This window comes from Leptonychotes weddellii, chromosome 4, assembly GCF_054177405.1.
Source record: "Leptonychotes weddellii isolate Sample4059 chromosome 4, ASM5417740v2, whole genome shotgun sequence".
NCBI classification, from domain to species: domain Eukaryota; kingdom Metazoa; phylum Chordata; class Mammalia; order Carnivora; family Phocidae; genus Leptonychotes; species Leptonychotes weddellii.
Window position 1 is genome coordinate 28,686,565 of NC_138372.1, and position 14,141 is coordinate 28,700,705.

At 40.4% G+C, this 14,141-nt stretch overlaps 1 protein-coding gene across 3 annotated transcripts in view; it reads left to right on the forward strand.

Annotated features, from left to right (window-relative positions):
- The window catches only part of SMAP2 (small ArfGAP2), a 47,802-nt gene that overhangs the window by 924 nt on the left and 32,737 nt on the right, over positions 1–14,141 (forward strand). Inside the window, exons 2-3 of one of the 3 annotated variants that reach the window (XM_081818197.1) lie at positions 6,490–6,594; positions 8,389–8,461. The exons of 1 other annotated variant lie outside the window; for it this stretch is intronic. In XM_081818197.1, the coding sequence (XP_081674323.1) occupies positions 8,419–8,461 (43 nt within the window). In that variant the 5' untranslated portion in view covers positions 6,490–6,594; positions 8,389–8,418. Of the gene's footprint in view, positions 1–6,489; positions 6,595–8,388; positions 8,462–8,524; positions 8,937–14,141 lie in introns of those variants that run through there. One more of the 3 variants, XM_081818198.1, reaches the window with a different exon arrangement.

Consider the following 14,141-nt stretch of genomic DNA (forward strand, 5'->3'; position numbering starts at 1 on the left):
GTGTGTGTGTGTGTGTGTGTGTGTGTGTGTGTAGGCGGGGACGGGGGGGCGGGAAGAGGCTGAGAGAGGGGGAGGAAGAGAGGGAGGGAGACGAGGGAAGTGAGATGACGGCAGGAAAACCGCTTAAATAATTTTTTAAGGTGATTGTTGCTGCCCGCTATTTGCTTAGCAGCTCCTTGTGTCATTTTACAGTCTTGCTGAGATCTGACAGAGTGCATAGGTGGCTTTCTTCTTCCTGGATGTGTGAAGTGGGAACCTGCCTTATGCAGTGACACAGTGCGGATTTCTAGACAGCCTAGCCCTGGCGGTGGAGTGCGTTGGAGCCGGTGTGTGTGTGTGTGTGTGTGTGTGTGCGCGCGCGCGCGCGCGCGCGCGCGCGGGCTGAAACTAGCAGATTGTGGCTGTAGTGCAGGATCCGTTTAATCAGTGGAGAGAAGGAGGCAGGGGATGCATCAAATTTGTTGCTTCCGTGGTCATTACCCTTCCAAAGGTGAAATATGATCATTGTATATTGTTAGAGCCATTTAATCCTTGTGTGCTGTGCCCTCCAAGGTGCATGATTTGATCCAATTAAAGATCAGTACGATAGGAAAGCTTGGTTATAAGTGAAAGCTTGGTTATTAGCACTCAGAATTTATAGATACAAACTTCTGTAAATATTTTGTTTCCTTATTTTCTTTCTGAATTCTTTGGGATGTAATTGGAGAAGTTGGGAAAATTCTTTTCCCTTTGGGGAGAAGGGCATAGTTATGGGAGCTGTTGTTAATTTGCTTCTGTTCATAATGCAGTGGATTTACCACAGTCGTTTGGCATGTAGCATACTGGGTGCATAGTATACAACAAAGATTCAAATGTGTTTGTGTTTATCAATATTGAGAAAGGAAGTACATGCCTAATTGATGCCTTTAGGTAATTACCTTTTATTTTATTTTATTTTATTTTATTTTATTTTTTTAATTTTATTTATTTATTTGACAGAGAGAGACACAGTGAGAGAGGGAACACAAGCAGGGGAAGTGAGAGAGGGAGAAGCAGGCTCCCCGCGGAGCAGGGAGCCCGATGCGGGGCTCGATCCCAGGACCCCGGGATCATGACCCGAGCCGAAGGCAGATGCTTAACGACTGAGCCACCCAGGCGCCCCAATTACCTTTTATTTTAGAAAAATAAGGTTATGTAAGGAGAACAGGGGAACGATACATTGATTTAAACATCTAGTAGTATATTTTAATGTCCTCTGCCAATAAATAAATGGCATGTACTTTTAGGAAAACATGTGCCCAGACTTCTTTCCTGCATTTTTGCCTTAGCAAGAATTTGATTTAAAAAGTATTTTAGAATCCATTTATGTTGAATAGGTTGATTTCTTATAGTTGACTCTTGTTAAATCTTGTCCTAGACTTTTTGGAAGATTCAGTTTAAAGTTTAGGAGTATTATTTCCTGGCTTTACTCAAATTCCCTTATGACCTCAATTGACAGATCTTGAGTCACAGTGAAGCAACCTACTAGAGTGAGCATTGCTACATTTGGGGAGTCAGATGCCATTTTGATGACTACCCCCAACATCCCATTTCTCCTACCACTCATACTTACTCATATTCCAATGAAATATAACATTTGGAAGAGAGAGCTTGATTCATCACTTCTTCCCCCAAATTTTCCATTGCTTTTTATCAATAGCATTACTGGGGATCAGATAATGAAACAGTAGTTAATTCTTGATGAGAACTAGTAACTGCCGGGTTGTAAACTTTATTAACTGCTGTCAATGGTAGAATCCTGGTTCCTGAAATGATTTCTTTTCACAAATTAGTTTTACATTTTGGCTTGGTGGCCTCAGTGAATTGGCCATTGTATTAAACATGAAATGACAAGGTGTCAGTCATCTTTCAATTCAGTTAAATAACATGTTGTTTAGGCCTCAGTTTATCCAGTTTGTGTATTATCTAACTCCTTCCACACTTTCAACCCTTCTCACTAATTTTCCTCCTCCTTTTCCCTAATTTTGGTTGTCATAATGATCATACAGACAACTACTGGATCATGGTAGGAAGAGACACTCATATCAGATTAAGTTACTTGTTAGCTCTGGTAAAAAATACATGTAGTGGGAAGAGGTATTTAAAAACTATTAGGTTTGGAAAATGAGATTTGGATCTGAGTTTATCCCTGTGTCTCATGTTGTTTCTTAGAAAATTGAGAGCTAATTGTACAGGACCAGGTGAGTGAGTGCTCATCTATTAATATTAAATCAGATGATGTAGCCCTGGACTGCAGACCTATAAGCAGTATTTTTCTGATGTTCTAAAATAACCCTTTGGCAATGGCTCTTCTTTTAAATACACTTGTTTAAGGATGTGATTATCTTTGGATATGTAATGTGAACATCAGAGTAGAGAACAAGCATGTGTTTTCTTTACGTAGTACAAGTTTTGTTGATCCTGGGATTTTTAACTCTCTTGAGCATAAGACTCACTGGTTTCTGGGATCCCTAAGGCACTGAAGTGATTCCTGTGTGGCAGAGAAAGCTGCTTAGATATTGCCTTTTAAAAAATGCTTTGACTTACTTTTAGGCCCAAAGATACCGTTTCCTCATCACCCAAAGACATTGTGACCTTTAGGGTAAATTTTTGGACTGACTTAAGTAGTGATAGGACAAAGGACAAACATACTAAAAATTCCAGATATGTCAGTGGTAACTCTACATAGTTTAGGCTGGGTCCCATTTTTGGATAGACCCTTGTGAGGTTGTACTAGTCCAAGGCTTAATCTTTAGCTCTGCGGTTCCATGTTTTATCAGTGTGCCTGGAATAGCTGCTAATCACCCTCTTCAGAGACTGGTTTAAACTAGGCGCTATCTTATTTACCATGTAAGGATCTGTTTTTCTGATGACCTGGATACCCGTGTCCACTATTGGGATATTACTTTCTCAGTACCAAGGTTTGTAAAAATTTGAGAGCTTTTTAATGAACAAAGAATTAAAATATAAGAGATTTAATGGTCTTGTGGAATATTTACTTCATACTTCAGACTGTGAAACACCACTTAGAATTCTGGAGTTTGACAGAAACTTTGTAATATTTTGTACTTTTCCCTTCTGCTACATCATGCCTCTGAAATGTTTTACCTTGAATTACCTAACTATTGCCTCTGTTCCAGTTTCCACTACATACTCTTAGATTTAAATATGCTTTTCGGAAAAGGTAGCACTTTCATGTGTTCAAAATATAAAAGGTTCAAAGGCGAGTATATACAATGAAAAGTTGTGTTCTTATTCCTGGTCCCTTAGCCACCATTTTCCCTTCCTAGAAGTAACCACTTTTGGTAATTTCTTATGGGACTTTTAAGAGATAATATATGCACAGGCAAGCAACTACATTTAAATATATTCTTTTGCAGTGCTTTTATGCAAGTAGTAGTGTATTGCTCACAGTCCGTGACACCTTGCATTTTTCAATCAGCAGTATAACATGGAAAGCATGTAAGTGCTCTCTCCATGTACATTAAAGAGCTTCTTCATTCTTTTTTTTTTTTTTAAGATTTTATTTATTAATTTGACAGAGAGAGAGAGAGAGAGAGCAGGAACACAAGCAGGGGGAATGGGAGAGGGAGAAACAGGCTTCCCGCAGAGCAGGGAGCCCGATGTGGGACTCGATCCCAGGACCCTGGGATCATGACCTGAGCCTAAGGCAGACGCTTAACGACTGAGCCACCCAGGCGCCCGCTTCTTCATTCTTTCAAGGGACTTTCTTTTTTTTTTTAAATTACGTTATGTTAATCACCATACATTACATCATTAGTTTTTGATGTAGTGTTCCATGATTCATTGTTTGCGTATAACACCCAGTGCTCCATGCAGTTCTAAGGCTATACCTAGGTTATCTTGATTAAGTTGAAAGAGATGCTTAAGTGATTTGGAAACATCTGCTCTTGATGAAGGCATCTTAGAAAGTGTCCTAGGCCCATCCATAGCTCAAATAAGCCCACCTTTCAGGTGGCACAGAAGCAAAGTAATGGAAGGGGCTGTCGACTTGATGTTGAAACATCCAGTTAAACTCTTTCACTCTGCTTATTTTAGCTTTGTGACCTTCAGTACTGCACTGAACTTTCTCAGTTTAATTTTCCTCAATTGAAAAATGAAAGTGCCTGGTAACTAAAGTGTTACACAAGTGTAAGCATTACTTATTACCACCATTGCTGGTCTTATTTATTCTATCTTGGTTTTATTTGTTTCACTTTCTGACTTTATTCCCTTAAGTACTCTGGTTACTGGAAGCCATGGTTAGAATGACTCACCCAGTAATTCCCTAGTCTTTAAGCCAAAACCATTTCCTATATATGGGGGTTCTGGCACTTTTGCAAATGTACTTTATGGTACCCTTGAGGATGGTCTTTGGATGTTTCCTCACTCTTTAAACTTGTATGAAAGATTAGACCAGGGAATCTTTGTGTAGAAATTTTCTACAGTAGTCCTAAATTTTAACTTCAGTAAATTAATCTCTAGCTTTGCTTTATATTTGTTTTGTGTTGATAGATAGCTAAGTCATTGCTTGTTAACTAGCATTCCTTAGAACATGAACTTTCCTATCAATTTTTAATTATTTTACCTGTATCTGTGGCACCTTTTGAGAGGTTTAAAAAATTCCGTCAGATCAAGACAACAGAAGTTTTGTGTCCATCCCTAGTTGTTAAACACCCTTCTCCAGCCAAGATCAAATAAATTCTGGGTTTTTTATTTTTATTTTTATTTTTTTAAAAGACTTTATTTATTTATTTGACAGAGAGAGACACAGTGAGAGAGGGAACACAAGCAGGGGGAGTGGGAGAGGGAGAAGCAGGCTTCCCGCTGAGCAGGGAGCCTGATGCGGGGCTTGATCCCAGGATCCTGGGATCATGATCTGAGCCGAAGGCAGATGCTTAACGACTGAGCCACCCAGGCGCCCCTTTTCTGAGTTTTTACAGCTAATGCACCTTAACTCGAACAGTCATGGTTGGGTTGACACAGTTACACTGAAAGTAATTTATCAAAGTCCTCATTAGATTGTCTTTTAATATCAACTTGTTAAGCTTGTTCCCTGGGAGATACTTTCCTATTTGTTCTCCTTGTCCTTTAAATATCATTCTGTGGCAGTGGGATAGAGAGTAGAAAATGCTTTATCGTTTAGGGGGAACTCTGCAAGCCTGCAATCCCACACTATATGTATTCATTCTGAAAATATTTGTTAAGCACTTACTTGGTGTCAGACACCGTATCAGGATATGTGGTAGATTCAAAGGCCCTGTCTTTGGTCCGAAGGATCATACAGTTGAATGGGGAAGCAGATGTATAAACTGATAAATGATGCAGTGTAGTATTATCATGGCATTGTGTGCAGGGAGAAATGAAAGCTCTGGAGAAAGCAAACTAGTCTGCCTCAGGAAGTCATGGCTTCAAAGAGACAAGTAAGCTGTGTCTTGAATGATAAGCGTGACTTTGCCAGGTGAATTTAGGGAACTTGGCCTTGGAAGCAGAGGAAACAGAATGTGCAAAGCCTGCAAGGTATTGAGTGTGTGGGTGGGTGGGAGGATTCTCTAGTATATTTTAACTACATGTTGGGGAGTGGCAAGGGATAAAGGTAGGCAGGGGCCAATAAGGTTAAAATTCTAGCCCTGTAGTTGATTTGCTTTATAGTATTGGGATTATGAATATGCTTTAGACTCTCTATTGTGTAAGAAGCCCATACTATTGGAAGTCCAGCTACTACTCAAATGAAATTATAAGTATTAGAGACATGAAATGTTTTCTAACTGATGAGTAGTAAGAACGGTCTCAGTATTGTGCCCACAAGACCAACATGGAAGTGTACGCAAGTACATTAAATTATCTTAGAAAAGTCTAGTGAAATGCCAGTGGTAGATATTATGTCACTTCTGGAGTTGACATTAATTTTTGAGGCTGAGCATGCTTAATACTCAAGTGGTCTAAGAGTGCTGAATATTTGATGTGTGCTCTTGGTTGCTCAGTGCTTAGGAGGTGTAAGCAGGTAGCTGCAGCCTGATCTCTCAGTATACTTTTCAGCAAACCTATTGCTTTCCAATAAATCAGAAAACTACTTTCTGCATTTTTCATCTGATGTCATTATGATATGTAGGTGGCAGCTTTCTTGGGCATAGTTGTCTATATAACTGTTCACTACATGAGTCATTGTCTGTTTCAATTCTTCTGCCTGAAAATTCCATCTTGGAAATGACGTCATGCAATTAGTGACTGCTGCACTTTACTCATTATCCACATTGCAGCTGGCTCTGTATGTTATGTTGATGGACCCTACCTATGGCACAGACAAGGGACAAAATGACTTGTTAAATGGACTCAGACTCAACTCCTCCAAATGATATTCCTGTAGAAAAGATGCCAAGCAGGAATCTGCATAAAGCACACGTATGTTTTACATTCTAAGCGTACAGTACCTAACTTCTGTTATTGTGTCTGCTTAAATCCTTATCACAGTTGTACTTCTCTTTGAGCAAGTGGACAGTTTAAGTAGATACTAATTTTGAAGAAGTTCTGTGTTGGCCCCTGGAATGTGACAGTTCAGCTTACCACACTGAAAAGGTAGGAACCAAATCTATGTAGAGTAGAACACCTTGAAGTTAATTTACTTTAACCAAATTCCTCTGTTGTTAAAGAAATATTCCGATATTGATAAATTTTTTAAAAATTATACTGTGCCACTGTTAACATGTCCACTAGAATGTAAGCTCCATGAGGGCAGGGGTGGTTGTGCCTGTTTTATTCACTGTAGTATTTCCAGCACCTAGAGTAGTGTTTGGTATAGATGTAGCTCTTAGTAAATATTTGTTTGAATGAATGAATTGATCTTGTCATCTATAAATCTTTTGTTTCTTACTAGAAGAAATCTTTAACAGGTTATCTGAATATTTGTTTAATTCTTAAGAAACCTAAGTTTTAAAACATATTTTAAAGTTGGGGACCTAGCAGAGAAACAGACCCCACTGTAGATAGTACAAGCAGAGGGAATTTATTTTTTTAAAGATTTTATTTATTTATTTGAAAGAGAGAGAGCAAGAGAGCAAGCGGGGAGGAGAGGGAGAAGCAGACTCCCCACTGAGGAGGGAGCCCAATGTGGGGCTCATTCCCAGGACCTGGGATCACGACCTGAGCCGAAGGCAGATGCTTAACTGACTGAACCACCCAGGCGTCCCAAACAGAGGGAATTTAATATACAGAATAGGTTACATGGATGATATAAGAGCCTAGAAGGTAAATGGGCTGGTGAGGCAACCCAGGGATTAACAACACCTGGGAGCTAGTGTGCCCCTAAGGAAATTAGAAGGTGCTGGTGATACCAAAGGCCTGAAGTCTGAGCTATCTGGTGTGAGCTAGAAGCATGGAAAGAAAAGTCGTTTGGTGGCAGCTGGAACTGTGACCCTGTTAAGAGAGCATTACCCTGGCTTCCCTCCTCCTCCTACATCTTATCCTTATTGTTACCTCCCATTGATGGAACTTACCCAGAAATTGGTTGGCAAGGGAGCCTGGGAGATGTAGCTCCCACTGACAGAGTGGAGCAAGGGTAAGATCTAAGTGGAAACAGGCAGAGGCACAAAGCACTTAAAAAAAAAAAATCTCCCAAGATGTAATTCTTTCTCCTTGGAGGTAATAGTTGGGTTATTTTGGACCAGAGATAAGAAGGGTTTTCAGGCAGATACAACCTCTTGTGCTTCTAAAGAATCTTAACTGTTGCTGAAACAATAATTAGTCCCAGGAAGTAACGTAACAACTCAGTCATTGCCTAAATAATTAGGATGTGTGTCTAGGAAAATTGGCTTCTGTTGAATCTTCCAGGGGCAGTTTATCAATTTGGTTATTCAGGAAATAAGTTTCCCATCCTGTTGATTTTGGGATGCCTTGGGCATGACTGTGTGTGTGTGTGTGTGTACATATATGTATGTACACACATACATTGAGCTTGTCCCATCTACAACTGAAAGATTTGAGTCAACACATAAGATGTACAAAGAGAGTTTTGAGGATTGCAGCCTCGTGGTACAGATTAGACTTTCCTTGACAGTTAATGTTAAGGTAATTGCAATAGACCTAATTTTCCTTGTGCCACATCATTTTAACTAGTCTTATTGGTTTGTCTGGGGTTTTTCCCCCACGACTTTAGGTAGGTTAGCACTGGGGGAGGGAGGTAAGACCACTGGATCAACTTTCTTCTGGACCTGAAAAGTATTTTTTGTTTTACAAGGGAGGTTGCTGCTGCCCCATTTCAAGGCCAAGCTTTCCAAGTTATCGCTAGTAGTTTTCTTCTTGATTATAAAGTGTTTAATGAGCTATGTGATAGAAGTTTGGCACTTTCTAGAAGGGCTTTTTTTTGTCAATCAGGTCACCTGCCTTTGGGCCCCTGCTACATTAATGGACTTGGTGGAACTAGGCCAGCGAAGGTTTTCAGTAGAGTGTGAGTATGTTTCTTCTTAGGCTGTTATTTTCCACAGGGGCCACATGTAGAGGACTCTGAGTAAAGTTACCATCTATAAAAATTGCGTAGGTTTCATTGTTTTTCTCTTTCCTCCAAAAATTAATTTCCCCTTGGCAGGTATAATTCACAGATGTAATTAAAAAGTAATTTGGTTCTAAAAAGCGTATCAGACTGCTTCCCAGAGTACCAGTTCTTTTCAGCCAGTTCATTTCAATTTAAGAGGTACATCTATGCATTTTTGAAGCCTCATGTTTAATAATTACAACATTTTGCTACTGTATTTGACTCTTCCATTTTCCAAACTTTCTCCTTCCCTACCCCACTCTTCTGGCTCCTGTATTTCCCCACAGGCTTTGTGGATGCTGGTCCATTGATGGCTGAACTGCTGGTCCCTTCCCAGTGGAAAACCCCAGAGATGAGCCAAATCTGCCTTCAGCTGTGGCCATCCATCAGTGTAAGGTTGCCCTGGCGGTTGTCTTCAGTTTGTCCAACACTCCTCTGCCCCACCCCCCTTCCCCATCCTCCCTCATGTGTGGCTGAAACTTGCCCTGGAATCCCACCTTTGTAACATATCACTGGGTAGTAATAAGATTTTAATATTGCTGCTACTTTTCATTTTCAAGTAATGTTAAGTAGTTCTCCGACCATTTTTGTTGACCATAGCCCTCTCCCCCGCTGCCCCAGTTTGCATATTTCCTATGGGTATTCTGGGTGCTTTTAAATGCATGTAGGATACAATTTATTTAGAAAGTTTTGGATTTCATAAGCCCAATTGGAGAATGTTGATTTTTTTTTTTAATTTCAAGTCAGGACTTTCAAAAAGAAATTTCTTAATTTGAAACAATGAGAACTGGATCCCTCAGGCTCCATGTCCTTTCTCCTCACCCAAAAAATAAATGTGTAATGTTCTCATTTTATGATGTGTCAAAAGTAATAAGGCAAAGCAGGAGTAAGAGAGACCTCCACTCAGCTATAGTCGATAAGCCTGGCCTAGCATAGTGATTTGAGAAAATAGAGAACCTTTTCTTTTTCTTTTTTTTTTTCAAACAAGCATGCTGTCTTTCACAGCTAGTTTTGGGAAGACCATAAAATCCCCAAGCCTCTACTGCAGAGCTTACATCTTTAAATTCAGGTTTACTGATATTAATCCTCCAATATTACTTCCTGAAGTGCACTGAAAGTACATTTTGTTGTTCAACTTCTTCCTCTTTCCTTGCCTTACTGGAAGTCCCCCAGTGTGTAGATTTAGAAATGAGTTCTCTGGTGTTTCAAGCCTTAAGTTAAACATTTTGTCTTAATATTGTTTAGATGGTTGCTTTTGTTCTTATGCCTCCAAAAAATAATCTTACAGAATTTTCTATGTGAGCGGGTAACATGCTGCAGTATAAAGCTCAGAAAGGAGAGGGTGCTGGTGTCTTCTTCTTGTTGATACTTTACCACTTGGGTTATAACTGACACAAGCCCTTCAGTGAGAAATAGGAAGGAAATTCCCTGTTCTTACCATGACACTTTTATTCAAAATAGCAATAAACAGCACAGTTAATGGAAACCAATATAAGTGTGACAGCTGATTTGAGAAAGAAAGAGTGGGAAAGATTCAGGCTCTTCTGCTATGTTGAAAGCATATTTGTTGAAAGAAAGCTGTTTGGAACCCGGGACCCTGTCTCTCTGAAGGTAGGCCTGAGGAGTTTGGTTAGAGGAGCTATTTTAGACGGAGGAGAATTGTGAGAAAAACTCTTTCCTGAAGTGTGAGTGCTGTGTTAACATCCCAGCTTGTAGGTGAGAGAAGGGAAGAATCCTTAAAGCAGCATTGGAAGGAAGATTCCAAAGCAGCTCCTCTGAGCATTCTGACTTTGTTCTGAGCCTCATTTCTGAACAGGAGTCTGACACAAGTGACTCAAATCAAAGATCCATACTGTGGGCAGAGTAAAAATAGGGCTCAGTTTCATTAGACTTCTTAATGCATTGAAGGAAGAAAAAAGATTCATTACCATAGACCAGTTATTTTTTGTCTTGTGGGATATTGGGGAGTGGGGAGGCATGAGCATCCTTACGTTTATTAGCTAAACATCATTAAATGCTATTTATTTATTTTATTTATTTTTTAAAAGATTTTATTTATTTATTTGACAGAGAGAGACACAGCGAGAGAGGGAACACAAGCAGGGGGAGTGGGAGAGGGAGAAGCAGGCTTCCTGCCGAGCAGGTAGCCCGATGCGGGACTCGATCCCAGGACCCTGGGATCATGACCTGAGCCGAAGGCAGACGCTTAACGACTGAGCCACCCAGGTGCCCCTAAATGCTATTTTTTAAAAAAGCACTTTGGGGCATCTGGGTGGTTCAGTAGTTTGGACAGCCGACTCTTGATTTTGGCTCAAGTCATGATCTTGGTCGTGGGCTCAAGCACCCCCCACCCCACCCCATTCTGTCACCCCTTTAGGTTCCATGCTCAGCACAGAGTCTTTTTGTCCCTATCCCCCCCAACCCCACTCCCGAGCACTCTGTCTCATAAATCAATCAATCAATCAATCAATAAAATCTTTTTAAAAAAGCGAACACTTTATTTTTTTTCTGCTTTTGAAAATTACTCATTTGTGAAAAAAATCTTTGTGAAGTATGAGAAAATATAATGATGGAGAAGATACTTCACAAAATCCCTATCATTCATTTTTTTTACTTGCGCTTATTCCATAATAATTTTATGTCATTATTGTTTTTTTTTTTTTTTTAAAGATTTTATTTATTTATTTGACAGAGAGAGACACAGCGAGAGAGGGAACACAAGCAGGGGGAGTGTGAGAGGGAGAAGCAGGCTCCCTGCAGAGCAGGGAGCCATGCGGGACTCGATCCCAGGACCCTGGGATCATGACCCGAGCCGAAGGCAGCAGCCCAACCAACTGAGCCACCCAGGCGCCCTATGTCATTATTGTTTTGCTTAACATTTATCATAAGCATTTTTCATGACATTAAAAACATTTAAATACCTTTATTATATTCCATCATTTGAATATGTCATTACTTATTTAACTCTTGCCCAATTGTTGGACATTAGGATTTTTAGTTTTTCAATATTATAAATAATGGTACAATGTAAATTTTTGTATTGCTGTTAGACTAATGGATTATGTGTTCAGAGGTGAGTGGTCATGTGGGCCCTCTAATTTTAAAAAGTTGTCAGGAAGTCCTCTGGGCTGAGCCCATGCAGAGACAACCTTGCTATGGGGTTGTCATTCTGAACTGCTTCACTGTAGTGGACATCTGTTGAGGCAAAGAGTGGAGAGCTATGGAGAATCCTGGCTTGACCATAAGGAACAGATTTATGGAACATGATCACAGAAAGATGGGCCAACATATATTCTTATCTCATGCATAGTCTTCCACATTATATGGTTGATATATGGAAATATTGTTGTGTATTGATCAGCATCTTAATGTTGTTCATACAGTCCTCCTTCACTTAACCAGTCCACTGGGAAGATGGATTAGAGGTCCTACATTGGTAGAAAGGGGTTAATACTACCGTGTTTTTGTTTGTTTTGGGGGGTTTTTTGTTTTTGTTTTTTTTTAAGATTTATTTATTTGAGAGAGAGCAGGGGAAGAGGGAGGACAGTCTTAAGCAGACTCTGCCCTGAGCACAGAGCCCGACGTGGGGCTCAATCTCAAGACCCTGAGATCATGACCTGAGCCAAAACCAAGAGTCGGGCGTTTAACCGACTGAGCCACCCCGCCACCCCTGGTTCTTTTTTTAATAAGAGCTTTCCTTGGACTATAAATTCCATCAAGACAGGGACTGTGTCCCATGTATATCTGTATGCATAATGGGCAGCATCTGACACATAGTATCTATGCCTCCATCTGAACACTGTTATTCTTTTAATGTGTGTTCAGATCATACTCTTTTTTTGTCTTCTGAAAGTTATTCTCATGCTGTTAACTCAGATATTTGAATATCTGTGACATTCCAGGAAGCCAAGCAGGTGAATTTCATGGTTGTTTTGTTGTAGTTTCTTTGTGCCCTTTCTTTTTTTGTGCTTTTGGCATCCGTGCCACATTGAAAGCTGGAGCCAGTCGCGAAGCTAGTACTCTGCCCTCTCAGTAGGAGGTTGTGGTGTGGCACATCATCTTGCATCTTGGGAGAAATGTAGCATGGGGTGTGAAACAGGAGGCTGAAAAAGCACTCCTTTAGCCTTTTTGTGGGATGGGAGTAAATATTTAGACACTGTTCTCAGGTGCTGCAGAAATTAATAATAACCTTGCAGCAGTTTTAGAAGCTCTTCTGGTACCCACTGGAACAGGTCTGTTTAATTTGAAGAACCTTAATTTAGCTCTTTTGAAGCTGTGATTTTTTTCCTAGAGACCTACCCTGGATTCTTCTACACACTGTTCTTTTTGCAGGACCTTTCTATCCGTACCGCTAATATTTGCCCCACCCCCTTGCACCACACCTGACCTGAATCTCATTATACCCAATTCTGAAATATCTAGTTTTTAAACATGGTAGTGTTTTCTTTTTGAAAGAGCCAAATCTTCACCCTTTGTTCTCCTCCCTTAAGCCAGGGCTGTTTTGATGACTAACATGCGACCGTCTGTACTTTGATCCCAGAATTAATTTCTAGTCTTCTGTTTGTTTGGAAATGAAAGTTCTCTAGCTTGTTTGGATACGGTTGTGATTCAGTTAAACTGGCACTGATTTTCCGTCTGTTTGCCATTGGTTGGGGCTCCTCTGATGTGTTAGGAAAGCTGCTGCACACCGTTGGGGAGAGAACGTCATGTGTTCGTGGTCTTGCACAAGGGTTTGTTTGTGGACTCAGGTTTTGTGTAAAAAGCCTCCTTCTGGCAGAAAGGCATGAGCCTCCCTTCAAATAATTGAAAGGCATATTCTGCCTGGCCACTTGTTCTTGAGCTCTAGTATATTCTCCACTTCTGGGCTTCCTTTGAGGAAGAAGAATATGGGTAAGAAGGGGTGTGAATAAGCCTTCATACACAATCTCAGATGTTGGGCTTCCCAGCAGCAGAGAGTGAATTGTTTGTTATAATAGAAAAGACCACCTAAAGAGCAGGATATCAATTTAGCGACCATTATTGAGCATCCATGTATAACACATATTTGGGAGTGTATAAAGATGATTCTAATTCCAGCCTAGCTGGTAATTTCTTCTATGAACTTGGTTAAATGACTTGGCCTCTCTGGACCTTAGTTTCCCCAACTGTGCTTGACTAGATAATCCTTAAAGTTCTTTCCAATTTTGGAATTCTATATCTAAATGTTCAAACTAAATGGCCTAGAAATGATTCCTGTAGAGGACTTCTCAACCTCAGCACTGTTGATATTTTGGATACTTCTTTGTTGAGAGGTTGTCCTGTGCCTCATAGGATGTTTACCACCATCCCTGGCCTTGCCCACTAGATGCCAGTAGCATTCTCTGCCCCCACCCCCACCCCCCCACCAGTTGTGACAACTAAAAATGTCTCCAGACGTTGACATTGCCCCTTGGGGGAAATTGCTTCAGTTGAGAGGCATTGCTCCAGAAAGAGGAGAGTGGTACTGTTTGAAGGTGGGCTATTTTTAATTATCTATTTTCATATTGTTCCTCTTCTGCTTATTACCCATCCTGGGGATGGAGAATGAAGAGCAACCTCATTGGTCAAGAGCTATATC